Source organism: Anolis carolinensis, chromosome 1 (assembly GCF_035594765.1).
Source record: "Anolis carolinensis isolate JA03-04 chromosome 1, rAnoCar3.1.pri, whole genome shotgun sequence".
NCBI classification, from domain to species: Eukaryota; Metazoa; Chordata; class Lepidosauria; order Squamata; family Dactyloidae; genus Anolis; species Anolis carolinensis.
Window position 1 is genome coordinate 12705933 of NC_085841.1, and position 25751 is coordinate 12731683.

The 25751-nt window shown below is 41.6% G+C and overlaps 1 protein-coding gene across 2 annotated transcripts in view; it reads left to right on the top strand.

The window, feature by feature from the left end:
• efemp1 (EGF containing fibulin extracellular matrix protein 1) overlaps positions 1–25751 on the top strand; it is a 67067-nt gene that overhangs the window by 36186 nt on the left and 5130 nt on the right. Inside the window, exons 6-11 of one of the 2 annotated variants that reach the window (XM_008102728.3) lie at positions 11110–11232; positions 13428–13547; positions 21023–21142; positions 23353–23472; positions 24967–25090; positions 25205–25400. In XM_008102728.3, the coding sequence (XP_008100935.1) occupies positions 11110–11232; positions 13428–13547; positions 21023–21142; positions 23353–23472; positions 24967–25090; positions 25205–25400 (803 nt within the window). The remainder of the gene's footprint in view (positions 1–11109; positions 11233–13427; positions 13548–21022; positions 21143–23352; positions 23473–24966; positions 25091–25204; positions 25401–25751) is intronic. The other variant, XM_008102729.3, reaches the window with a different exon arrangement.

The following is a 25751-nucleotide window of genomic DNA, read 5'->3' on the forward strand; positions in this document are numbered from 1 at the left end:
AGTGTGAATGTATGTTGAACCCAGTTAATTAAAGCAAGGCAGAGAGGAAGGAAGGGGATGTTATTTTGCCCTTCCCAGTTGGCTCAGGCAAAAGCAAACTGCTTCTGTCTCTCCCAGCTAATAACATTTGCAATCTTGACCACACTCTGTGGCTGGTTTCTGTCTATGAAATTTTGCAGTGTATGCAAAAGCGAGTTGTAATAAACTGGATATCTTTAAGGTGCCAGAAAATATGTTCCAAAAATATGTGCCACATACATGGATCTATTATAAAGTTAATAATAGTTATGCTGCAAGTTCCCCATTGAATTTCAACCAAAAATGCAGCCAATTGCACAGTTTCCTTAAGCACTGCTGTTCGAAGCCAGCCTTGCCCTGAGGCAGGGCGAGGCAGCAGGAAAAGTGTTGTAAAAACACAGCAATTGGTTAGTTATCTGTTTTATTGTTATTATTGCAGTTTTACTATCAGAAATGAAGTAAGCTACTTGTGGGATTTTCTGGCCCAGATGCTGGTGGTTTTGGAGGAGGAAGAAATTTGCTGCATCTCCTTGGACATCAAAAGGTCTTAGGTCATCCCTGTCGCTGTTTGTCAAGTACTTTGTACATTTGATGAAGACAGTTTATCTTTGACAACTCATGGAGTAGAGAATATATTTCTTTTTCACCCACAAAATATTTGATTCTCTTATATTCATGCATCCACATGTTATTTCTGTCTTTACATACTGGAAGCATAGTCATACCCTTCAATTGTCCTGACTTGGTAAGCACGGTCCCATTTAATTCTCAGCCATTTACATCTGCTTTTAAATGTCTCTGTTCCTCTTGTTTCCTTCCACTTTCCCACTTTGTACTGATCTCACTTAAAGTACTGTGAACTGAATTCAAAATACAAAAGGAATTTACATTCATTTAATTCAGCAGGAAGAGTGCCGCATCTTGCCCTTCCCGGTGGGCTCTTACAAGGCAAACTGCTGCAGCTATTCCTACTTTGTCTGTTCTTTCTCATCATGACCATATTCTGATGCTGCTTCACCACATATCCCAATTTTCATCTGTGAAATGTTGGAGCGTGTGCACTTCACTCCAGAAGTATTACTCTAGACATATTAACAATATAAAGATTAGTAGGAGGCCAGGTATTATTCATAGAATAATGGCGCAATGGGTTAAACCCTTGTGCCAGCAGGACTGCTGACTGAAAGGTCGGTGGTCGGTGGAGTGGGGTGAGTTCCAGTCTGTCAGCTCCAGCTTCCCATGCGGGGACATGAAAGACGCCTCCCACAGAATGGTAAAATATCCAGGCGTCCCCTGGGCAATGTCTTGCAGACGATCAATTCTCTCACACCAGAAGTGGCTTGCAGTTTCTCAAAGGCAACTAACTTGTCAAGGATAGAGTTCTTTCAGTGATATGCTGAAGGTAAATGCCAAATTTCTGAATATACTGAATGTAAACCGTGGTACTACTTTCCAAGGCCAGAGGTTTGGCCTTTTTGGACATTTTATTAAAAACTTAAATCAAGTAGAGGAGGAGTTTGCTAATGTTACCTTTCCATACTCTTATGTGGAGGCAAAGAGGCCATGGGTAAAGTATTTACTCTGCTTGTAGGTGGAATGGGGGTTTTATGGTTGTCATTCCAAGGCTGAGAAATGACTTTCTTCAAAAAAATTAGGGCTTTATTTCTCCCAGTTGCATTGTTCTTTCTGACAATGTTGCAGTCATTGATGTATTTCTTCAACAAGGAGAAAGGTAAAGTACTATACTTAGGCAGAAAAAAATGAAATGCACAGATACGGAATGACTTGACACCTGGCTCTACAACAGTATATGTGAAAGAGATCGTGGGGTTTAAGTAGACCACATGTTGAAACATGAATCAATAGTGTGATGCAGCAGGTTAAAAAGGCAATACAATTCTAGGCATCAATAGGAAAATAGTGTCTAGATCAAGAGAAATCATAATACCATTGTTTGACTTTGCTTTGATCAGACCTCATTGGAGGACTGTGTCCAATTCTGGACACAATAATTCAAGAAGGATATTGACAAGCTGGAGCGCATCCAGAGGTGGGCAACCAAAGCTGTCAAAGATCTGGAAACCGTATGAGGAATGGCTTCAGGTGCAGGGCATGTTTGAATATTTGAAAGGATGTCACATTGAGGAGGGAGCAAGCTTGTTTTCTGCTGTTATAGTAATAGAAAATTGAACAATGGATTCAAATTTCAGAAAAAATATTCCACCTAAACACTAAGAAGATCTTCTGATTATCAGAGCTGTTTGGCAGTGGAATATACTGCCTGGGAGTGTGGTGGAGTCTACTCTTAAATTTTTTAAACAGTGGCTGGATGGCCATCTCTCGGGAGTGTTTTGATTGTGTGTCCCTGCATGACATAGTGGGGTTGGCCTGAATGGCCCTTGGGGTCTCTTCCAACTCTGTGATTCTGTGATCTGGTCAGCTCACCTTTGGCACCAACTGTAGCAAAGAGATTGGACCCCCTTTTGTGGTCAAAAACTCTCCAGGCTCCTGTATCGAGACCACTGTGTGCCAGGGCAACAAGGGCTTGGATTTTTCCAGTCCCGCACCCAGTGACCAAGAGTAATGGGATGCGGCACATGCTTGTATTGGCTAAATGTATTGCTCTGTAACCATGGGCTCCAGATTGACACAGGTTGAAAAGGGCACCGAGGTGGGCCCCGTGGCTTGTTACATAAAAGAGCCATGCTGAAGGAATAATTGCACTGAAGTGTGAACGGCCGGTGGGAACCGCGCTGAAAAATACCAAGCTCTGTTGTGATTATCTGGTTGTAGGAAGCAAGCGCCGGAGATTAAAATGTTACATAAGGGAGCAAGCAGCGTGAGTCAGGGTTTTGGGGAAGAGTGAGTCACAGCCAAAGGGAACGGAGCCAGGCCTGTTAAGCGGAGAGCAGAGGAGGACCCAGAGAAAAATAGCGGGATCCTAAGCACGCTTGCTCGGAAGCCAGTTCCAATGAACTCCTTGGAATCATACTTTTTAAAAAAAAGTCCAATGTGTGGCCAGGGAAGAGGATTCAATGTGGATCTGAAGATCCCGGCCAATGACTCCTGAAGGGTGCAACTTGAAAGAACAACTGGCTTTCCAGAAGGGTCTTTGGAGAGCTCCGAGAGCAGCTCACCCAGAATTTCAGCACAGAATGAAGAGCAAACCTCCTGCCAAAGTCAGCAATGAAAGGGGACAAAACAGTATAAATCACTTCACAAGGAAGCCTTGGGTACATTTTTGGCAAGTGAAAGGAAATCACTGGGGTGTAGCTATTAGTAAAGCTTGTGGGAACGAACACAATGAAATGCAAGCCTATTCGTATTCTGCTGTAACTCAAGGGAGGAAGGGGCTTGGAGGAGGCTGCCGTAATTCTCTCTCCATCGAACAAGCTTTTTCACACTATTTTTGGACCAGACAGAGAGACAATGTGAAGAACACTTTCTTAATTAGATTTTAAAAGCTTGGTAATGCTGTATTTGTGTGTTTCATAGAATCACAGAATAGTAGAGTTGAAAGAGACCTCATGGGCCATCCAGTCCAACCCCCTGCCAGGAAGCAGGAAATCGCATTCAAAGCACCCCTGACAGATGGCCATTTAGCCTCTGTTTAAACGCTTTAAAGAAGGAGCCTCCAGCACACTCTGGGGCAGAGAGTTCCACTGCTGAACAGCTCTCACAGTGAGAAAGTTCTTCCTCATGTTCAGGTGGAATCTCCTTTCCTGTAGTTTGAAGCCATTGTTCCTAGTCTTCAGGGCAGTAGAAAACAAGCTTTCTCCCTCCTCCCTATGACTTCCCCTCACATCTTTATACATGGCCCTCATTGTGTCTCCTCTCAGCCTTCTCTTCTGCAGGCTAACAATGCCCAGCTCTTTAAGCTGCTCCTCATAGGGCTTATCTCCAGACCCTTGATCATTTTAGCCTCCCTCCTCTGGACACATTCCAGCTTCTCAACATCTCCCTTAAATTGCGCTGCCCAAATTGGACACAGTGTGATTCCAGGTGTGATCTGACCAAGGCAGAATAGATGTGTAGCATGAGTTCCTGAGACATTTAGGTCAAGGGAAGACAGGTAAGAAGAGATCATTTATTCTATGCACTGAAGGGAGGTAGCAAAAAAAGAGAAACTGCTTGGCCACCGTTGGTGGCAGCCAGAAGAAACAGCTGGTATGAGAGGATCACATTTCTAGTCCAAGCATTTATTCTCCAAACTTGGGAAGCTACTTTTTTGGCCTAGAACCACCAGAATCCCTCCGTCCCCATGGCCACTGGCCCAAAAGAAGAGCAAGCAAGCCTTCATTGAGTCTCTGCAGAGGTAGATTTCACTCAGAAGCAGTGAGATCAAATCCTTTAAGCTGCAGTAATTATTACAATCTGATCTTATTAAAGTTTCAAACTCTAAAGGTGGCTTTTCCCCAATTTAATTACATTGTATACAGTTGTAGAAAAGGGGAAAATCACAAAAGGAGAGACAGGATGCATACAGTCAACACAGCAAGATACAGGAAAAGGCACAACATATTCAAACCCTGCAAAATAGTTACAGAACTTAGATATTATACAACTAGGATGGTATTGTGGTTTGACCATTGGACTATGACTCTGGAGACCAGGGTCCAAATCCCTGCTGGGCCATGGAAAACCACCAAGTGACCTTGGGCATGTCACACATTCTCAGCCTCAGATAAAGGAAAAGGAATAAGCCACCTCAAAGCATGCCTGCACCACCTGCGAGCTTCCAGGTGTTTTGGACGTTGGCTCCCAGAATCCCTGACCATTGGACAATCTAGCTAGGGCTTCTGAGAGTTAGAGTCCCAAACACCTGGAGGTTGCCTTATAGTCACCATAAGTCAAAAACAATCTGAAGGCATACCTCAATAGCGACAAATGCAACTGGAAACTTGTGGGGTGGCAAGTGGAGCAAGTTAAGTGCATCTTTCTAGGCTGACACACAAGCCAGGGGAGAAAAGTAACTTTTAGTTGGAGTGTTGTGTGGTTTCTGGGCTATTACGTGGTAAAGCACTGAGGTGAAAGGAAACCTAATCCACTATCCCTGACACGGGATGTCCCAGTCTTCAGATCCTTCAGTTTGCTGTGACTCCTGTTTTCAATTTAGTTTAACGCCACTTTAACACTATGGATTAATGGTATTGAAATTCAACCATGCTCTACATAAGAAAGTAGCCCTGATGATGGGAAATGGATAAATCTGTAGATAGGGTTTGAAAACTTGGGTAGAGAAGCCCATCCCATGACTCACCATTTCTGTCTGTCTGTCTTGCCCCCACATTTGATGTTCTCTTTGATGTTGACCGATAATAATAATAATAATAACAACAACAACAACAACAACAACAACAACAACAACAACAACAACTTTATTTTTGTATCCTGCCTCCATCTCCCCAAAGGGACTCGGGGCGGCTTGCATGGGGACAAGCCTGATCAACATACCCTGTTTCCCCGAAAATAAGACAGGGTCTTATATTAATTTTTGTTCCCAAAGATGCACTAGGTCTTATTTTCAGGGGATGTCTTATTTTTCCGTGAAGAAGAGCTCACATTTATTGTTGAACAACAAAATGAACATTTATTATATACTGTAAAGTAGTTGTCATCACAAACCAGCATAACCAGACAAACTATGAATCCTATCAAGAATTTCTTGTTACTACCATTATTTACATGTACAACAATCTATGGTACCTCTTGCAATTTAGGTTTCACAAGGTTTCCACGCTGATTTCTCTCTATTCTAGTTTCAATGTAGTCATGAATGATGAATAATATAATATACTATAATAATAATATAATATAATAATAATATAATGATATACAATATATTAATGAGATAATATAATATAAGATATAATAATAACAGAATATGATAATAATATGGTATTAATAGGATAATATAATAATGGGATATAATAACAGAATAGCATAATAATATAATAATAATAGGATAATATAATAGAATAATAGAATGGAATAGAATGATATAAAATATATTAATAGGATAATATAAAATGGAATATAATAATAATAACAGAATATGCTAATAATAATAAAATAATATGATAATATAATAGAATAATAGTATAGAATATAATGATATAAAATATATTAATAGGGTAATATAAAATAGAATTTAATAATAACAGAATAATAATATTATAATATGAAAATATAATAGAATAATAATATAATGATATAATAATAATAATAGAAAAATATAATATAATGATTTAAAATATATTAATAGGATAATATAATAATGGGATATTGTCAGGTCCCTGGCTGCTGGGCACCAATAACCTTACACAGAGGCCAGTCTCTATCTAATATCTTTATTAAGGAAATAAAATCAATAAAAACAAGTGAAGAATATAGTTCAGAAGCAGACCTTTCAAATGAGGTCAAATATAGTCCAAAAATGTATTGTCCAATAAACGATATTAGAGTTCAAAGTTTTAATCCACTTGACCGAAACACACACTTTGCCAAGCAATAGTGTGGGGAAATAACAGAGTCTTAAAGTCCAATGAAGCTTGACAACAAGGCTGGAAATAAACTTGATTCTTGACTAGGTCCGTGACTGGAGACAAGGCGAAACATGAAGCATGAAGCAGGGTCCATGGTAAAAACGCAAGGCAGGGCAAGGCTTGAAGCTTGATCCGGGAAGCAAGGAACTGGGTTTACGAAGTCCACACACGATCTCTCTCCTGAAGGTGATCAATTGACTCCGCAAAGAATCCCTTGCGCCAAACACCTATATTGGGTCTCGTTTTCCCGCCAACAGAACTCTTTCCCTAGAGAACGAGAAGCGAAACCCAACTCTGTCCAGATGTGTGACTCCTTAGAATTTCCCAAGGGAAGCAGGCCTAATCAGCTTGATGTTTGGCAGCTATGCGTAAACTCCTCCGTTGGGCTTCTCTGACTCCCCTTTCTCTAGAATAAGATTCCTTCCTGGGAAACGGAGGGGAGTTCTGCCCAAGGCCTGTTTGGCTGAATTCTTGAGGGCAAACATCAACATCCTGCAGGTGAAGGGACTCCGGCTCTTGCTGAACCGGCGAAAACCCCATGTTTTCCTCTTCGTCTGCCACAATAGTACTAGGAACAGGACTACAAGGCCCATGAGTCATCACAGATATAATAATAGTAACAGAATATGATGATAATAATATGGCAATAGAATAATAGTATAAAATAATCAGTTTCATGGCATAGGATAGGAAGATGAGAGGAGAATCCCAATGCGTCCTGTACCTTTAAGGAGCAAAAGCAGCAGGACGAAAGCCCTCTTCCTTCCCTCCCTCCCACGCTCCCTTGCCCTGGCTCCAGGAGCCAATCAGAAGCCTCTGGGAAGCAAGGCAGCATGGCCAGGAGGGAGATGGAAGGAAGGAAGAAACGGCAGCGCAGCAGCAGCCACGGAAGGTTCTTCAAGTCTCGGCTGGGGGACAGGCAAGGCAAGGCAGGCAGGGAGGGAGGCACAGAAAGCAAGCACTTTCCCTCCCTCCCTCCGGTGTATGAATGAGTGCTGCTTCTGCCCTGCAGCCATGCTTCCCAATAGAACTCTGCTGCAGCCTTAGTCGCTAGGTCTTACTTTCAGGGGAGGCCTTATATTTGGCAATCCCCCCAAACCCCTGCTAGGTCTTATTCTTTGGGGAGGTCTTATTTTCGGGGAAACACGGTAGTTAAAATATAACACAGTGAAGTTCATACAACAACATCATAAAACAGTATAAAACATCATATAACACAATATAAAAACAACCATCGAGTGAACAACCAATGGCCTGATAGAGTAAACAGATATCCTCAGGGCAATCTCAGGAAACTCATTTCCAGCCCTCTTCCTGGGAATTTCCATTTCTTTGTTCTCTCAGAATGATCTTAGGCTAGCTAGAGGTAGGACTCTCAGTATCTTTCCTATCAGTTATGTAGTTCTCTTGCATAAAACTTTTGTAACCTTAACTGCTAGCCAAGCTCCTTAAGTATGATATCTCATGGTTCCTCCTAATAAGCACAACTTTCTCCTATACTCTGCCAACAAAGAGAATCAAGGGAGTTGTTCTTTGGTGAGGCACCAGGACTTTTGGTAGAGGGGACTAAAACCTTGGAAAAACTACAACCCATGATTCCATAGCATTCAGCCATGGCAGCTAAAGTGGTACCAGATTGTCCTAATTCTGCAGTGTAAATGCACCCTCAGAGAGACCATGGACTTCTCCGCAAAATGCAAACTTTCTCATATGCACTGTACAATTTTTTTTCTGCCACAGCTCAATTCTTATTTACACCTAGGATTTGTAATTTGGTGAGACATGCGTACGCTCTGGCAGAAAAGGTTAAAGACCTTGTAAAGATGCAACTCTTGTGATTCCATGCTATTGAACCATGGCAGCTAAAGTAGTATCTAATCTATCTACTAACTCACCCAGGACTTATACCAAACTATAGAAATCTTTGTGGTATATAGACTTTGTTTAAAGGCATGTGTACACACAAACAGACACACACCCCTATCATAGTGACAGGCATTTTGCTAATTATTAAAAAGTTCCGCATTCCACCTGTCCTTTTTGGATGACTTTTCTGGCAGCAAGCTGGGTTTTGAGAACTGATAACACCCATCCATTGAGAGAAAGCAACAGGATGGAGGAAAATATTTTTTGAGCTGCTGGACAGAAAGGAATTGTGTTGTAAAATCTGGGGGTATTTGAAGTGTGTGTATATGTATGTAGTAGGGCAGTGACGTCAAAACAGTGGTTTAGTTCAATTTGTGACTTGAGTCTTGTGGTCAGCTTTGTTTTCATTTTGCCTGAGAAAGAATCCCTCGTTTCTTTTCCATGGCCCCACCCGGAATCTGCCACTGGTCCCCAGTTCCTGAACAAGTACGGAGTGTGCAACTGGGATTTGTAAACTAGTTTTAAGGAATTTGTTTATTCAGCTCCAAGGCTTCCAATTGATGCTGGACGCCAGGAGAAAGTCATGTCACAGCACTGGATCGGATTAAAGCAGGCATAAGGTTGAGAAACCACACACAAAGTCGGCACAGTGATGCAATCTATTAAATCTTTTCATGAGGGAGAAAGAAGAAAAACAACACATTTTACTACAGGGCCATTTATCCAGAAGGAATGGTGAAGCTCTAAAATATTTCATTCACTCAATGTTCCTATTAGGGGAAGTTTTTTTCCTGTTTCCCATCAGATTATCTGTCCTTGGGAGCAGAGAGGCCACATTCCCTTCCATCCTAAATGTCAATTTGACCTTCTGCACAAAGTGCCCAGAGAGAGAAGGATCACTTACTGGAAAGTTACTTGCTGAACTGCTCCCAATATCCTTTAGTCAACATGTGATAATTGTAACTTTGTGCTTACCCTGCTTTCATCCTTCCCATCCCATCATGTATGGAACTGATACTATTGTTATGACTCCTGTTTTTGTTTTTTCTTCTCTAACCAGTTGTATTCCTGTGTAATGACTTTGTATGCAAATTTTACTATTATGCAAGTAGGGTACGATCTCCATATCCACAGGGGATATGTTCCAAATTTACAATGAAAATAAGAAACTACATATGTTAGCGAAATCTATTGAAATAGATGCTGATAGTTCCTAGAGTTATTTGCTAGATCTTCCAGGGTGACTCAGTGGCAGCTTCCAATGGAAGGCTATCCTAGAAATGCTGGGAAACCTAGACAATCTCTACGGAGAACATATTTTGTTGGATGTGGATATTGGTCCTCCAGGTACATGGGTCATACGGTATCATTACCTAATATAAGTCCTCTGTAATGAGCATAAGTAGAGCACAGGTCCCACAGAGTACCATGGAAGATTAAATTCAGACAAGTAACTGGCCTATATGACAACACATACCACCTGCCTGCATTCTAATCTTTTGCAATCTGTGATGAATTTGATGGTACGGAAGGGTCTTTCATGGATATAAGGATGGAGGTAGATCAAGATCTGATTCATTCATGGTTGAGAGGAGCATGTTTGCCATTTCTCGGTGGTTAGATCCAACAGTGCATCAGTAAAAATTGGATGAAGATATGACCTGGGCAGATAGACAATACTGAGTAGCTGTGTGGATTGTATTATATTGCCTGATAAGGGACAGAGCCACACTGGGATGGGCAGGACTGTGCCTCATGGTCATAATCAAGTGGGGTTCTGGTGCTCCCAGTTGCCCCCAATCTCGGACCAGACCTACATTCATCAGCATTGTCTATCCCATGCAATTTCTGTTTTGCCATGGATTCTCTACACTTCACAGGCCTCCCTCTTTCCAGTGCCATCACTAAGAAAGGATAGATAGATAGATAGATAGATAGATAGATAGATAGATAGATAGATAGATAGATAGATAGACCTACCTACCTACCTTCAAGGCTAACATTCTATACCGATTTACTTTTTGAACCATCTAATGCTCATGTTCTTCAGTCAGAGCTGTCATTATTGTCCAATTACAATTACAATTACGCGGTTTCATCTGCATGTGTAAGCACGCATTGTTGCTGGTTTATTTATAGTCAATAATTTTATCACATTTTCTGGTATTTTAACTACAAGACTGTGGAATCTGGGGCTGACACCATGAGTTATTGCACCAGGTGACACCAAACGTAGGGTGCCTCCTTCCATCTCACTTGTTATAGCAATAACAGATGACTCTTTCTTCTTCTTTGGGTGATTTCCAGTGGGGAGAACCTGTGGGAAAAGAAGAGACCAAGTATTAATCTGCATCACTGGAGATCAGTATTCATCTAGTTGTAACAGTACAACTGGAGAATATGAGGAGCTCCCAGATGTGGTCAAGAACTATCCAGTATAGCCAGTGCTGAGGAGTGGTGTGCCTAAATAGCAACTGAATGAGCACATGTTTCTTCAACCTTGGATTGCCACCATGAGTTCCATACTACTCTGCCCACATACTGTTCCAATCCTGAACATGGGTTCCTCTGTCTTCTGTTGCTTCAAAAGTTAAGTTTGGAGTGAAATAGAAACGATGGGGTTGTGCTTTCCGAAGTGCCTGACCATACCACCGTTTCTTTGTTTCTTTACATTTCAAAGATGTGGATGAATGCGCAACAGGCACCCACACCTGTAGGTCAGATCAGATATGTGTCAACTTAAGAGGATCATTCACTTGTCAGTGTTCGGCCGGCTATCAGAAGCGAGGCGATCAGTGCATTGGTAAGTACTGGACTTGGAAACAAAACACCCCTTGTCATGCTTTGGGCATCAGATCATACAATTTTACATGCACTTATCTGCATACAGCAATTTGGTACTTCTCTTTCCTGAATTGTCCAACTTAACTTGCCTTTATAACAGTGGTTCTCAACCTGTGGGCCCCCAGGTATCTTGGCCTACAACTCCCAGAAATCCCAGCCAGTTTACCAACTGTTAGGATTTCTGGGAGTTGAAGGCCAAAACATCTGGGGACCCACAGGTTGAGAAGCACTGCTTTATAAGAACATAGGTATTGTTCTAAGAACTGGCAGATGAGTACTCAGATTTTTTTCTCACCCCTTTTTCCTTTGGTGTAATATCTGCTAGATCAGGGTGCAGGTGTATCTATTAGTAGATTCCTGGCTCATTTCCAACAGGAAGAGAACAAATTTTTACTCCAATTTGCTTAACAACAGCAGCAACATAAAGATTCCCCCCTCACTATAAATTATACCACTGAAAAGAGTGTACAGGCAGTCTCCGAGTTACAAACATCAGAAATCTACCCCTCGGAAGGGAAATTCACTCCTGGAAGAGTTATCATGGGGGAAAGGTGTCTAAGCTGAAGCTTTCTCATCTAGCCTTGTTCCACAAGTCAAATTTTTCAAAATCCAATGATCACAGAGACAGAAAGTGTGGTGAAATCTTCTGAACAGGGGCACAGACAGAAAAACAAACACCACAGGGGTGTTGACCCTTCCCTATACTACCCAAAGCTAAAGGATAGACTCAACTCAATGATTCTCAACTCAAAACTTGAAGTTTTTTCCCCCATAACAAGCCCATAAATTTAGCCTAAACCAGGTAGCACCATATTCCTCACTAATGAGGTTTTGACCATACTAGCATTTCTATGAAGCAACTTTAAACATTACCCGTTCTGTGTTGTCGAAGGCTTTCATGGTCGAAATCACTGGGTTACTGGGCTGTATTTTCTGGGCTGTATGGCTACCAGTATTTTTAAAAAACTTTAAAATCAGGACAGTAAATAAAGAACAACACTCAGAAAACAGAGAAGTTCCAGACAGGAAACAATCAGGGCCAGCTAAAACCTCCCAACAAAGGATTCCCCCGGGCAGGAAGCAGCCAGGCATTGAAGCTGCAAGGCTATTCAATTGCAACATTCACACTTGCCTCAAACAGACAAGAGTTCTTTCTTCAACCCTAGAGATTCCACAGATTTATAAACCTCACTTGCCTAGTTTCCAACAGACCTCACAACCTCTGAGGATGCCTGCCACAGATGTGGACGAAACATCAGGAGAGAAAGCTTCTGGAACATGGCCATATAGCCCAAAAGATTCACAGAAACCCTACTTCAAAACCCAGATAGTGGCAAGCGGAACCATGACTTTCTGATGGTTCTTAACATTGCTGCATACACAAAATGATTAAACATAAGTTCATAATAAAAGTACCTTCAGGCTATGCATATAAGGTGTATATGAAATACAAATGAACTTCATGTTCAGGCTTGTGTGCCGTCTCCAAGGTGCTGCATTATGTACATATATGTAAATACAGGCACTCCACATCTGAAATCCAAAACACTTTTGATCCTAAGCATTAGATGACAGATACTCAATCTGTTCCAGACTGTGGGTAGTGGATCCTGGAATTCTAAAAGAGAAAGAGAGAGAAAACTAAATAAATTCCATAAAATGTGAATTTTTGTTCTCTTCTTGAATAGGCTACAAGTTTGAGTTGGAGCATTCTAGGACGTGTAGTCCAAAACGTAACATTTCCGAGCTTTACTCTTTTTAAAAAGTCACTATAGTGTCAATTTTTTTCAGGATCTCTCTGTATCAGGCATGGGGAAACTTTGGCCCTCCGGGTGTTTTGGACTCCAACTCCCACCATTCCTAACAGCCGCAGGCCCCTTCCTTTCCCCCTTCAGCCGCATAAGCAGCTGAGGGGGGAAAGGAAAGTGCCCGAGGCTGTCAGGAATTGTGGGAGTAGGAGTCCAAAACACCTGGAGGGCCGAAGTTTCCCCATGCCTGTTCTATACGCTCATTGAATCATTAACTGCCCTTACTGCATTAATGTTGTTAATGTAAATTGAAGAGGTTAATCTCAGTGCATTTTTAATTTAATGGACTGCATATAATGTCTTTTAAAATATATATCTGTCCCTATATCCTTTTCCGATGACCCAGATGTAGATGAATGTTCATTCTCTCCATTTTGTCACCACCGTTGTGTGAACGCTCCTGGTTCCTACTACTGCCAGTGCAACAGCGGTTATCAATTAGCACCTGACAATCACACATGTGCAGGTAAGGGCTTTTCAATAGCTGCCAAGATTGTTTGCGAAAATGAGGGGAGGGGGGGAAACAAGAACTACAATGATAATCTACAGGAACTTACAACAGTCATGGACTATAATCTTTCATCCCCTAAGTGTAATATCCACAAGTAGAGGTGTGCTATGCCAGCACTATACAATCCCATTGCGGAATAGTCCCCTCGGGAAGAGAGGGCGGAATATAAATAAAGTTTATTATTATTATTATTACTAGCTTGGGGACACGGCGGTGCCCGGGTTATTAGAAGAAGGCATTGTTTGTTTTGGGATGTTAGGTAATATTTATTTATTTATTTATTTATTTATTTACAGTATTTCTATCCTGTCTTTCTCTACCCCGGAGGGGACTCAAGACGGCTTTACATAGAAGGCAGCTATTCGATGCCTTGATAACAGTACAACAATAAAAGACATTTTAAAAAATCATAAAATTCAAGTAAAAACAATTAGAATCATAGAATCACAGAATAGTAGAGCTGGAAGAGACCTCATGGGCCATCCAGTCCAACCAAGAAGCAGGAAATCGCTTTCAAAGCACCCCCGACAGATGACCATCCAGCCTCTGTTTAAAAGCCTCCAAAGAAGGAGCCTCCACCACAGCCCGGGGGAGAGAGTTCCACTGTTGAACAGCTCTCACAGTGAGGAAGTTCTTCCTGATGTTCAGGTGGAATTAAAAAATTTAAAATAACAATCATAATTAAACACATGATCCACAAGTAGAAACCAGGCCATTCCTATAGTCATAACATATCGATCCATATCTGTTTATTACACAGGTTCTCTAAAGGCTTGGTCACAAAGCCACATTTTTACTTTCTTGCGGATGATCAAAAGGGAGGGGGCTGATCTAATTCCCTGGGGAGGGAGTTCCAAAACCATGGGGCCACCACTGAAAAGGCCCTGTCTCTCCCCTCTCCCCAGTTGCACCTGCGAGGAATATCACTTAATATCACTTCAGTTTGTCTCAGATCCGTCATTGGCTGGGTTTAGTGCTGTCTGGATAAGGGTGAAGGACAACTTCCAGATACGAGGTCAATCATCCCCAAAGCAGGCCTGTATGCACAGTTGGCCATGTTGGGTCTATGTGCCAAGTTTAGTCCCAGTTCTTTGTTGGTGGGTGTCACAGTCTTTCTGGATGTAGGTAAACTATAGCTCTCAAAATCAAGGTCCGTTCTCACTAACCTCTGCAGTATGTTCAGTTCGTCATGGGGCTTCTTTGTGCCAAGTTTGGTCCCAGTCCATTGTCGGTGGGGGTCACAGTATCAGTAAAGATACTGCAAGCCCCATAATCCCTGGCAAGTTTGGTCCAGATCCATCATTGGTTGGATTAACAGTGATCTCTGGATGTAGGTCAATCATGGATGTAGCTTGTAAATCATGGTGACTGCTCCCCAAACCTCTTGTTTGGTTGCTGATCAATTCCTCTATTTACTGTGTGCCATAGGAAAGGGTAAGAAAGAGCTATGGGAGAGGCAGTGGGTGGGGTCATGCAAATTAAGGAACTCTGGGATGTCTGGAGGAAAAACAGAACATCTAGGATGAAATTCTCCCTGCATGAAAGCCTTCACTTGGGTGTGGGGCAGAATGGTGTTTGTAGAGGACACTGGCAGGGTTTGGGCTACATGTTCATGGAGCTCACTATAACCTGCATGTCAGTGGAGGGAGGGCCATTGGTGTCTCCTGCCCAGTGGGAACTATGGCTGTTTGTGGAGGTCGGGAGGCTATCTGTGTAAGCGAACACCTCCTCCACATACACACATACACATTTTTCACTTTTATTATGTGTATAGATCAGGGGTCCTCAAACTATGGCCCGTGGGCCACATGCGGCCCCCCGAAAACATTTATCTGTCCTGCTGGGTGTTTTTGCCGCCACTGCCTGTCCTGTGGGTTTGTCCCCCTGGAGGTTTGTGCCAGCAGTGGTGGCTCCCTTCTCCTCCGCCGAGCAAAAACTGCAGGGTGTACTTGAAGCATATGCAGACAAACCCCCAAAAATGATGTGAAGCATCATTGTAACAGGGTAATAATAACAGCTCTGACCAGAAGGTGCATGTTCATTAGGATGTTCGAAACATAAATCGGTGTAGAGTTTTAGCCTTTATTGATACAGTGTATGTAAGCTGGGCCAATGATGCATGTTTTTGGAGTTACAGTACATGTAAAAACAGAGAATTTTTTGTTTAAAAATAATATATTTCTGCTAAAACATAGCACAAAAAAATTTGAGATAGTCATATTAGTATCCTCTTATCTTACGGTGTCATCTGGTATGGTTCTCATATTCTGCATCCACCAATGCTGCTGCTGCTATACAACAAGAATGGGCAGATATGTGAAAATAATTCATCACAAACAATGAAAATCGATAGGTAAAGGCAAAGGTTTTCCCCTGACATTAAGACTAGTTGTGTCTGACTCTGGGGGTTGGTGCTTATCTCCATTTCTAAGCCAAAGAGCCGTTCTTGTCCATAGATTTCTCCAAGGTCATGTGGTTGACAAGACTGCATGGAGCGTCGTTACCTTCCCACTGGAGCAGTACCTTTTGATCTACTCATATTTGCATGTTTTTGAACTGCTAGGTTGGCAGAAGCTGGGGCTAACAGCAGGAGCTCACCCCGCTCCCCGGATTCTAACCGCCGACCTTTCAGTTCACAAGTTCATCATCTCAGCGGTTTAACCCACTACGCCATCAATAAAGGCAGGTTAAACCATCACAAGAGTGGCCCAGAACACACCTCATTACTCTTCCATATACGTATCATATAATTGAATTAATCAATTGTATATCAGCAGTAGATTCCTTTTTATTCTTAAGGGCTAGTGATCTTCTTTATAATCATTAATAGTACAATTATTAACGACAACCAATAAACGCCATTACTGTATATTCGTGGATTAACATATACATCAAATCCACAAATAACCAAATCCCCAAATGCGTAGGGCTGAGTTAACCTTGCAAACAAGGTCACTTATTTAAACCTTGCTTTCGCAGTCTCTGCTCGTTTTCACATTGCCTTCTGTCTGATATGCTCTTCAGGTGGTTCCCCTCTCCCACTACCAATAAAACAAAATACTTTTTCAAGAAATTAAGCTCATCATTTTGCAAGGCAGCGATGCTCTTGAGTGTTGCCAAAATGACAAACGGCTCTCGAAGGTTCCTGTTGTAAATGTGCAGTGGAATTTTAAGAGAACCGATTTCCAAAGTAATAAATACCTCCCGATAAATCTGAAAATACTGCATTCTGAGAAGCCTTATCAGTATGTTTTCTTTATGTCGAGTGTTGTTTTTGAGATGTGACCCTCTTCCCAAGCAGGAAAACCAACGAAATATTTCTAAAACGTTGGTTTTAGCTTTTCAACCCTGTGAGAAAGGACCTTTCCCACCAGGAAGGAAAAATAATTCTCAAGAGCATTTAAAGTGTAGTTAATGGAAGAAGATACGTTTCCTGACCCACTTTCAAGGTCAGGAGGAGAAAGTCCTCGACTTTCAGTTTCCATAATGACTTCTTTAACCTTGTTTCATGCCATCCATAGGGAAGATTGTTGGCTTCATATATTCTCCGCTTGCTTTGTTTATACACTCATATTTCCTCCTTAACCCACCCTGCTATTAATTGACAAAAGGAAATCAGAAACATGAGACATCCAGATGCGACTTGGCCCCTGTTATTGACAGCCATGCAAGTTTAGACACTCTGCAGACAGACTTTTAAATATTTTCAAGTAAAAACATTTCCTCTTTTATTATTATACTAGCTTGGGTACCCGGCAGTGCCCAGGTCATTTGAAAAAAGCATTGTATGTTTTGGGGTGTTAGGTAATATCATTTAGTTAATTAGTAACACTATTTATTAGAAAAAAATCCAGTCTTTGATTTCATTGTTTATTAATGCTCTCATTAGAAAATACATAATGATGTGGGTGAACTACAATTCCCAGAATTGTGGGTCAATCCTCCCCAAACCAGGCCTATATGCATAGTGGGCCATGTTGGGTCTATGTGCCAAGTTTGGTCCAAATCTGTCGTTGGCTGGGTAGGTGAACTACAACTCCCAAAATCAAGGTCAACTCCCACAACTCCTTGCAGTATGTTCAGTTGGTCTTGGAGCTTCTCTGTGGCTAGTTTGATCCTGGTCCATTGTCGGTGGGGGTCACAGTTTCTCTGGATGCAAGTGAAGTAAAACTCCCAGATTCCGAGGGCAATCACCCCCAAACTCAGTCTGTATTCACCATTGGGCATGTTGGGTCTGCATGCCAAATGTGGTCCAGGTCCATTATCGAAGGGAGTCACAGTGCTTTGCCTTGATGCAGGGTGAACTACAACTTCCATGCTGTTGAGTCAGTCTCCCAAACCCCTCCGGTGTATTCAGTTGCTGATCAATTCCTCTCTGCTGTGTGTCATAGGAAAGGGTAGGAAAGGGTTAAGAGGGAGGCAGTGGGCGGGATCATGCAAATTCCACTCTAGGATGCCTGCTTGTGATGGAGGAAACACCTAAAATCTAGGATGAAATTGTCCTCGAATGAGAGCATTCCTTGGGTGGTGGACCGTAGTGTTCGTGGAGAACATTGGCAGAGTTTGGGCTACAGGTTCATGGAGCTCGCTGTAACCACAATGTCAGTGGAGGGGACTGCCTTTGGAGGCTTCTCAGCACTTGAAATTATAGCCTGTTTGTTGGGGGCCAGAGGCAGTCTGTGTAAATGGAAACCTCCACCACATACACACATACACTTTTTTCATTTTTATTATGTGTTTAGATATCTTACTATAAAACACTCAATGCAACCACTTCATTAACACATTCATTAGGGGTCAACATTAAGCAGCTGAGGGGGGGGGAGGCTTGAGGGTGTTAGGAATTGTGGGAGTTGAGGTCCAAAACACCGGGAGGGCCAAGGTTTGCCCATGCCTGGTATAAAGTATCTATGAAACCTAAATTAATTTCATGTTTAGACTTTTGATCTCATCTCCCAAGAAATATCATCATGCACACATATGCAAATACGGATATTCCAAAACTGGGCAGGGGAGGGGGTGGATCCCAGATCCAAAACATTTCTGGCCCCAAGCATTTTGGATAAGGGGTACTCAATCCATACTAAAAAAAAATTTAACACAGTCTATCAATGAAGACCAAAACAAGCATAGAGGAGGAACCCTGGGAAATGTATCAACCCTGAGCCTTAACATTCGCTCTGTTTTCCGAATTTGATGTAAACATGATAATGTGGCAACAAGAGAGAGTCTTACCTTCCAGATCCTAATGCAGCCTTGCAAACCAAATGATACCTGCAGAAACTCAATTGTTTAGAAAGTTATGTATTTGCACCCATCATGTCTGCAAGGTCCGTTCCTTGTGAATTCCATTCATTCCTTCCTAATCATCAGAACATGTACTTTTATGTCTGATTGGGTTAATTTGGCATTAAAATCCATTTCGCATACATTCTTCCAGCTGATCCCGTGTGTAAGTAAAACTTAGATGAAACACATTTCACTGAGAAGCTAAGCAGAGACTTGCCCATTGCTGGACCATATAAGTCTTCTTAATTGTCTTAATATTTCAGTACAATATAGAAAAGCAAGTCAACATTTATGTAAATCCCATCAGTTCAATGAGACTGTTCTACTTGGTATTAACAAATGGAATCAGGCCAAAGTAATACATTAATCTCTCTCACACAAAGAGAAACAAGTGGATTATTTGCATGGTTAATTAATTATAGTTGCTTCAAAGGAGCGAAATAGTCAGAATAATTAGCCTAGCTACATAATTTAGAATTAATTTGCACAAAAAATGGTTCACGAGTTTTGTTGGTATGCTAAAAGAAATGGAAATTCTTTTTGCCGGCAGCACAGTTGCTTCCACAGTGACTATAAATCATACAGCAAAAAATGCATTTTCTCATAAGGTGTGTGACTTAAAAGCAATCTTGAACTTTGTCATACCTCTGGCAGTTGTGACTATATTACATCAATTGCATAATGTAACATATTTCTGGAGGGGGAAAAACAGAGCAGCCGCATCTCAAGGTGGCTGGCTGCATCTGATAAAGCTTGAGCAAAGGCAAGTTGTAATATTGAAAAAGACTTTTAATCAATAGCATGAGAAGATATGACATGATGAACAAGAAAAGGAATCACTGCTTGATATGGTAGACTGCAGAAGGGGGAAAAAAGAGGACCACATTTAGGTGGGTAGACCGTTGTGCAGTCATTGAAATTGGATACATGCCAGATGAGCACTTTCTTTATTGCAACTCTATTCATTCACGCAATTGCATTAAACCATCAATTTGTGATTCCGCATTTGTACTTCCACATTACTATTATTATTATTATTATTATTATTACCCGCCCTATCTCCCCAAGGAGACTCATACCTTTGTAACTGCACCTTCCCGTGCTTCTGAGGCTCTGTAATCTTTTAAAAGCAATTCTGGAGTATTAGCATTGGTTAACCCAAAAGTAAAAGTTGTGTATTATAGTAAAACATTGAATACAAAAATTAGAGATAGCGAGGGGAAGAGCAGAAGGAGAATCCCGCCCCCTCACTGTTTCCAAGCTTTATCATACAGGGACAGATGCAGAACAGACCCACCAGACAAGGTTAGTAACAGGAACCTTGCAGGATAGCTGTCGATATGTTTTACCCATCACTACCTCCGATGGCACAGTGGGTTAAACTGTTCTGGCAGGACTGATGATTTGAAGGTTAGGTTTCTGACCTGAAGGTTGCCAGTTCTAATCCAACCTGGGGAGAGTGCGGATGACCTCCCTCTATCAGCTCCAGCTCCATACAGGTACATGAGAGAAGCCTCCTACAAGGATGGTAAACATCAAAACATCCGTCCCCTGGGCAACATCCTTACAGACAGCCAGTTCTCTCACATCAGAAGCGACTTGCAGTTTCTCAAGTCATTCCTGACACACACAAAAAAACCATCAACAACAGGGAAGGGGTTAATTGTGGGGAGAAGGCAGACCAGCAGTGGATGAACACAGTGCCGTACAACAGAGGCTTCGATGTTGGCTTGCCTGCCTTGTGCGATAAAGTCCTACAAAAAGTAAACACACTGACATCCAGTGGTTGGGTTTATTTGCCCTTTCTGGCTTCCCCCAAGTGCTGAAAAATGGGCAAAGTAAATATAAAACAAACCCAGGCACGAGTTAGATTTTTATTTTGTTTATATTTTTGTGTTCTGCTGGGAAAGTACAGGAGCAAACATTCGTCCCTGTCTCTGTAGCTGTTTTCCACTGATTTAAGGAACAGAAGGTTTATGCAGGCATTATGGGGAACTGTGTGATCATTTGCTAGCAATATACCTTTCAACTAGTTATAAAATAAAAGGTGTATCAGAGCCATGTGGTGGGCATATGTATATACCACATGACGGATGTTCTGGGTGTGGGCACTTCTTAAAAAGTATTGTTCCTTTTCTCAGACGTAAACGAATGTGAGACCAGCAACCCTTGCGCACAACTGTGCTATAATGTAGTTGGTTCCTTCCTGTGCCAGTGCAACCAAGGCTTTGAATTAAGCGCCGACAGAATCAACTGTGATGGTGAGTATCTCATTTTTAACTTCACGGAGCGTTCCTAAAAGACATGGAATGGGAAGTAAACTTCTGAGGTTGATAGGCAGAGTTAGGAGCAAGAAGGACCAGTGACTTTAGATCAGGCATGGGCAAACTTTGGCCCTCCAGGTGTTTTGGAGTTGTGGGAGTTGAACTCCAAAACACCTGGAGGGCCAAAGTTTGCCCATGCCTGCTTTAGATTCTCTGTCCTGGACAGGCATTTTTCACTGAGGTGCTTTTATCTGCAGATATTCTGTTGTTATTTTTCCTTGTAATATAGCAAGTGTATTCATTCTGCTATTAGGTCCAACCAGAGCTAAGAATTTTGAAATCACATTGCTTTAGATGTTGACAAGCTGGAAAGCGTCCAGAGGAGGGCGACTAAAATGATTAAGGGTCTGGAGAACAAGCCCTATGAGGAGCGGCTTAAAGAGCTGGGCATGTTTAGCCTGCAGAATAGAAGGCTGAGAGGAGACATGATAGCCATGTACAAATACGTGAAGGGAAGTCATAGGGAGGAGGGAGCAAGCTTGTTTTCTGCAGCCCTGCAGACTAGGACATGGAACAATGGCTTCAAACTACAGGAAAGGAGATTCCACCTGAACATCAGGAAGAACTTCCTCACAGTGAGGGCTGTTCGGCAGTGGAACTCTCTCCCCCAGGCTGTGGTGGAGGCTCCTTCTTTGGAGGCTTTTAAGCAGAGGCTGGATGGCCATCTGTCGGGGGTGCTTTGAATGCGATTTCCTGCTTCTTAGCAGGGGGTTGGACTAGATGGCCCATGAGGTCTCTTCCAACTCTACTATTCTATGATTCTATGATTAAGCAGTAGAAATAAGCACCTCCTCAGTTGCTTTGTTAAATGCAGTGCACTCTAAATGAATTGAATGTCACATTAGCCAATTTATGGAAATCAGATATTTTACATAGGCCTCTTTCCAGATTTATGCCCTGATATATCCAGTCCCACCAATAGCATTAACCTTCCATATTGATGAGACTGCGTGTATCTGTAAAGCGGCAGTGCTTCTGGTAGAAAGGGAAACCTCAGTGCATGACTGATGTAATTGTTCAACAATAGAATATACTTAAAAACTAAAACTTTATAAATATAATTGTATAACCAAATACCTCATGTGTCTCAAAAATAAATTGCTACTAGAAGCAGTGACAGTATTCTACATGAGTTAGTTAAGCCTAGAGTAATCTTCTTTATCTGTGGGTTTGCTTTTCACAGTTTTAGTTACCATTGGTCAACTGGTCTAAAAATAAGATATAGGGTTGGTCCTATCTATGGCTTCAGGCATCCACAGGGGAAGCTATGAAATTTATCTAAATAGAGCAGTGGTTCCCAACCTATGGTCCATGGACCACCAGTGGTCCCCAAGAACTAAAATATGATCCGCGGCCTCACCATTATTACACTGTTGCAACAAGAGCAACTGGTCTCGCGAAACCCTCTTATAGTGCCGAGGCAACAGGGATGTCAGTAGGGGAGAGGCTGACAACCCACAAAAGGCGTGACAACAAGCCTCCTGACTGCTGCATCTCCTCCTCCTCCTTCCTCCTGAGCGGAGCCGTTCCATGTGGTGCCTGGAAGCAGGGATGCCTTGATGTCTTCGTTTTTAGGCCTGTTCCTGGGGTTATTTGGGGTGCCGATTCAGAAAATTGCATTGGATAGACCACATCAGCTCTAGATTATTCAAAATGGTTTTTGTGGGCAAGCAGATGGTGACTCCTGGATAGTATATGTTCTGTATCAGAAACTAGAGCCAATGTGGTCTATCCAATGCAATTTTCTGAATCAGCACCCCAAATAACCAAACCAAATCTAAAATTGACCAAAAATTTCTTCGTAACCCTTTTGGTACTAATGTTGGAGAGTGGTCCTTGGTCAAAAACAGGTTGAGAACCACTGAAGTAGATGATGTAAAAAACTGCTGTATTTAACTAAGTAACTTTTCCTGGTCTGACCTTCCAAACCTGATAAAAACACCATTCATGCTTGCCCTGATCAGTAGTAGAATTAACCTCATGAATACAGAATAGTTATGGATGAGTAAATTGTCACCAAGTTTAATCCATAAATAGAGACTAGTTATGGATAGGATGTGATGGGGCAATGGAAAATCATTTCTATTGCCCCATCACATCAACATCTACACCTTGGGTCTTTTTCAAACTGTGCAACTGTTTTTCAGATATCGACGAATGCAGAGCTTCCAACTTCATGTGCCAGTATGAATGTGTTAATGAACCAGGGAGGTTCTCTTGCCTGTGTCCGGATGGATACCAGTTAGTGAGAGGAAGAAATTGTCAAGGTAAGTATCCTTCTGGTAAGGCATGCATTCCTGCAATCTTAAAACTAACAATAAAATCAGTATAAAGCATACTACACTTCATATTTGTCACAATTCCAAAATCTGTATTGAAATACGATTTCTTTGATTCCAATATGCATTTTTTCATCCATATATACATAAATAAAAACAGGGTGAATCTTAAAATCGCAGATGCTTCTTTATATATAAATAAAGCTTTATTAAGTTAGTGGTACTGAAATTAATTTGCGTCTTACAATTGATGGCATCTTAGAATCAAAGAAATATGGCACCTATATTTGATGAATATTTGTAGAGTAAGACCAACTCAATTATTTCAAAAATATGGATGCTTTCAAGACCTCCATCTCTCTCTAGCAAAAAAGGAAACCAGAGGAAGAGAGATGTTTGTTTATGCCATTAGAGCCATGGAGTTTGCAGGGTCGAAATCTTAAGATTAAATGCAGGAGGAAGTTGCAGACATTGAAATTACAGCAAAAACTTGGAGAGCTTAGAGTGAATTGCTCCCTTCCTAGCAACAGCTCAGGAGTGTGTGCCAAAAACCTGAACTAGGACAACACTCCCCTATCATCCCTGCTGAAGTACAATTAAATGGCCAGTCTATAGGATCTTATATAAAATAAGGAAGATGTCATTTTGTTCCTTGCCATAAGTGTTAAAAAATCTTCAGCCAGCCATGTTGTTGAGTGGGATTCACATTCATGAGATCTATTTTATTCATTTTTTTAACTAAATCATTGAGTTCTGACAGGTCAAATTGGGGGCAAAATAATACCTTGGAGTCAAGGGTTTGAATTGTGACTCCAAGAATCTCTAAGAAAATATAGTGAACATATTAGTATGGGGAGTCTGGGAGCTGTAGTCCAAATATTAACACCCAAGCTCTGACCCCATTTACCCTAATGTATAATGCAGTTTAAAACTGAATTATATGGTCAGTGTAGACTCAGGTAATGCAGTTTGGTGCAGTTAAGCTGCATTATAGGAAACTATAAGTAAAGGTTAAGGTTTTCCTTTGACATTAAGTCTAGTTGTGTTCAACTCTGGGGATTGGTGCTCATCTCCATTTCTAAGCCAAAGAGCCAACGTTGTCCGTAGACAACTCCAAGGTCATGTGGCTAGCATGACTGCATGGAGCTCTATTACCTTCCCGCCAGAGTGGTACCTATTGATGTACTCACATTTGTATGTTTCGAACTGCTAGGTTGGCAGAAGCTGGGGCTAACAGTGGGAGCTCACTCCACTCCCCAGATTTGAACTGCCGACCTTTTTGTCAGCAAGTTCAGCAGCTCACTGTGCCACCAGGGGCTCCATAGCAAACTATACTTATCATATAATGCAGTTTCAAACTGCATTATAGGGCAATGTAGATACGGACTCTGTGGGATATTCAAGAATAAAGCTGTATCCGAGATATTCTAGTTCAGAGACACCATCAGCTCAACTTTCAACCATTCTTCTTTCCTAATGCAGATATAAATGAATGTGAGGTGGGCAACGAATGCCGAGAAGATGAAATATGCTCCAATTATCACGGCGGATATCGCTGCTATCCAAGGAATCCATGTCAAGAGCCTTACGTTCTTGCGTCCGAAAAGTAAGGGAAACCGCCAACAGATCCTAAGCAAGCCTTGTTTCCAAAATTCAAAAGTGAATGCCTTTTTTGCAAAGGAGGGAATGTGTTTTTCAGTCGCTGTGGTTTGTTTTTCAGTCGCTGTGTTTGCCCAGTGTCCAACACCCTTTGTCGAGACCTGCCATACTCCATTGTACACAAATACATGAGCATCCGCTCCGAGAGAACTGTGCCATCCGATATCTTCCAAATCCAGGCCACCCAGATTTTCCCCAATACAATTAACACGTTCCGGATTAAATCTGGAAATGAGAACGGAGACTATTTTCTGAGAGTGAGTATTTCTCGTATTTTGTTTGCCTCTCTTTTCTTTACAAGCTTGGTGGAAATCAGGTACAGCAAGTCATTTTGGAATCATCAGTGAAGAAGAAGAAGTGTTTTCTAGTGAGGGCAAAGTTGGTGGCCACATTTAGAATACTACGTATTATGGGATTTATCACAGAATGGCTACCATGCAAGTGAACCATGCCTTGTCACGAAACATACATAAAAGCATGTTACATACAGAACATACAAAGGTGTATATACAACCCACTTATGTTCTTTTGACCTCCAGGTTGGCTCCCACTGCATCATTATAATAATTATTATTATTATTATTTAGCAATGTAGATCCAGTCTTAGT